Source organism: Phalaenopsis equestris, unplaced genomic scaffold (assembly GCF_001263595.1).
Source record: "Phalaenopsis equestris unplaced genomic scaffold, ASM126359v1 Scaffold205764, whole genome shotgun sequence".
NCBI classification, from domain to species: domain Eukaryota; kingdom Viridiplantae; phylum Streptophyta; class Magnoliopsida; order Asparagales; family Orchidaceae; genus Phalaenopsis; species Phalaenopsis equestris.
Genome location: NW_018225229.1, coordinates 12,579 through 15,418, shown reverse-complemented (window position 1 = coordinate 15,418; position 2,840 = coordinate 12,579). Strand labels below are relative to the sequence as shown.

General features: G+C 30.6%; 1 protein-coding gene across 1 annotated transcript in view; it reads left to right on the top strand.

The window, feature by feature from the left end:
- Positions 1 to 2,206: 2,206 nt before the first annotated feature.
- Positions 2,207 to 2,840, top strand: part of LOC110036382 — a gene marked incomplete at its 5' end in the record, with an annotated part of 8,688 nt that continues 8,054 nt past the window's right edge. Inside the window, one exon of the mRNA XM_020740814.1 lies at positions 2,207 to 2,423. Coding sequence (XP_020596473.1) covers positions 2,207 to 2,423 — 217 coding nt within the window. The remainder of the gene's footprint in view (positions 2,424 to 2,840) is intronic.

The window sequence follows — 2,840 nt, the reverse complement described above, 5'->3', positions numbered from 1 at the left end:
AACACTCAAAATAACTTTTAGGTATTTTGAGTGTTTTGAAAAACAACCATATCGTAAACAAACATACCAAACAAGTTTGTTTCAAAATCAAAACATAAACACAACAAAATAAATACAAAAAATAAAAGAAAAAAACAAAAAACAAAAGTGATTCCAAAATCCTTTAGGGGATGTTTTGGAGCACTTTATGTTTCGTGGTTATTAGTTTGTTTTGTTTTTTTTTAACATAAAACAAAAGCACGTTTGGTACATTTATGATTTTTTTTGTTTTAGAAAATAAGAATAATAATAATAATAATAATAATAATAATAATAAAATATGTTTGGTATTCATATAAGTTTTTTTGAAAATAAAAGAAATGATACATTTTTTTGAAATATTTAAACAAAAAAGATAAGGGCATTTACTTACAAACCATCCATTTCTTATATATTTACATATCTAACACCTAAGCTTCACTTTTAACATTTATACCATCCACCCTTTAATCTTTCTGATCCCACCAAAAATACCACCATTTCAACTTTTAAAAAGTTAAATAAACATTTCCATGTGAGGTTGTATGTTTGTAATAAATGAAGTTTAGGTGTTAGATATGTAAATACATAGGAATTGAGTGGTATGTATGTAAATCTTCTTTTTCTTTTATCAAAAATACAAAACCAGCCACATCTCTTCACCTTAATACATAGGAATTTAGCTGTTTCACACCTTTTGTGGTACTTGGACCCATATTGCTCTAGAGATTCTATCAAGAGGGGCTACGAGGGCGCTAAAGTCGACATTTGGTCCTTTCGGGGTATCTTGTTTGTCCTTAATGCCGGATATCTCCTTTTAGATGATCGCACTTTGATAGCATTGTACCTTAAAATCTATTGTGATGAGTACCGATGTCCTGGATGGATTTCTCACGGGCTTTGACAATTTCTTTCTAGACTTCTTGATACAAATTTGGAGACGAGGATAACTATTAAGGGAATTCTGAATGATCCTTGGTTTATTAGGGGATTAGAAGAGGGAAACATGCTTAAATTGATGAGATTCTGGGAGGATATCGAGGAGTGAATTTCGAAGATCAAGAGGGAAAACAACGAAGTTGATGATAACGACCTCAATGCTTTTGATATCATCTCCCTTCACTCCAGATTCAACCTCTCTGGTTTCTTCAATACAATAGTTGAAGCTCGGCAGCGTTTCATCTCGACAAAACCTATGGATGCAATGCTCTAAAGAGTGGAGATGGTGGGGAGGGAAGATGGGCTTGAGGTTCGCCATTGGCTGAGAGGACTCATCTCTTTTGTGGACATTTTCTGTCTATCACCGGGTTGCTTGATCGCGAAGCAAGTTTTAAAAACAATGAAAACGTATTTTATCTTTTTTTTTGTGTTTTTAAAAATAGTTTAAACATTATTTAATAATTTAAATACATAAAAACGAGTAAACAAATTTATTTTTTGTTTTATTTATTTAGTTTTTAAAAACAAAATAAAAAAATGGAAAAAAATATGGATCAAAACAGCTCTTAGTTTTTAAGAAGCTTAGAGATGTGCTAGGTGCCGTAGGTGGTTGAATGATAGCAGCAAGATATTAATCCACATCTCCATATGCATAAAAGATTTTATGAGATTCGAACATTCCAAAAAGTGTATTATTATATAATAAACTCTTGCATGATGACCACAAAAGAAATATATTGGTTTCCTTCTGTGCTATTTTAAAATTAGAAAGATTAAGATAGTTTGTTGGCAACTTGAAGGTTCACACATGATGGATGATGACTAAAATTTTATTTGGAAGTTATTTGACAATTTAGGTTGATGGAACAAAAGGGGGAAGAATAATTCATTGCATAAGTACACAAGATGATAGTCATGAAATTGACAGATAAATGTTAACATATCGTGGACAATTTTTGCAGCTCTGTGCTAAAAGAAGATGCTATAATCTCTTGTAAAAAGTACCTTGAAAATTGTTTGAGAAAATCTTTTTTAATTTTGTACTAACAAATAAAAGTGGCTAGTCTGTTTTTAAGATTGTTGGTGCTAAAAAATTCTATGAATAGGATGTCTATTCCGTTCAGTTTATCAAGTTTTTTACTGGATAATGCATCATTATCATTATTATCAACATTATCATCATCATAATCAGTATCCTATCTGCATTTGGCTGCTTATGATGAACTTTTCTTCTAAAAAAATTTCTTAGGAGGTTGTTGACTCAACATTCTGGCACATAGTGAGTGATGAGCTCGAGAAAATCAATGCTTCACCTTTGGGGGAGCATCATGGTATCTCAAATTCCAAAAATGATGACATATTATGGGAGTATGATCACCTTTGTTTTGAAATTGAAAGTGAAGATCTTATGATGGAAATGGAGAGGATACTTTACAAAGACATTAAAGAGGAAAAGATCCGTAGAGGTATATTATCAAAACATAGTTTTTCATCTTTTTGACATTTTATTTATTCCAAAATATTGTATTTATTTCTTTCTTATGTATTTTATGTTCACATGGCTGTGATAATATAACTGGGGTATTTTAGCTTATAGAAACTTTATATGCTAAAATGCATTCAAAATCTTTTATACTTGTTTTATAAGCTATCTATGTCTCCTTATTACTCCGATAGTAATACATTCTTTACAAAATTTTTCCAAGTTCATATTTGTTGGCTGATATTGCTATCTGACATTTGCTATCCTCCAACCGACTGTTGATGACCTGTATTAGTTAGGAGTTAGCTAAGTTTATGTTCCATTTATTATTTTATGAGGTTAGAGGTGGTTTGAATTTTCAATTTTCTACTTTTTTTTTTTTTTCTGACAAACCAATTTT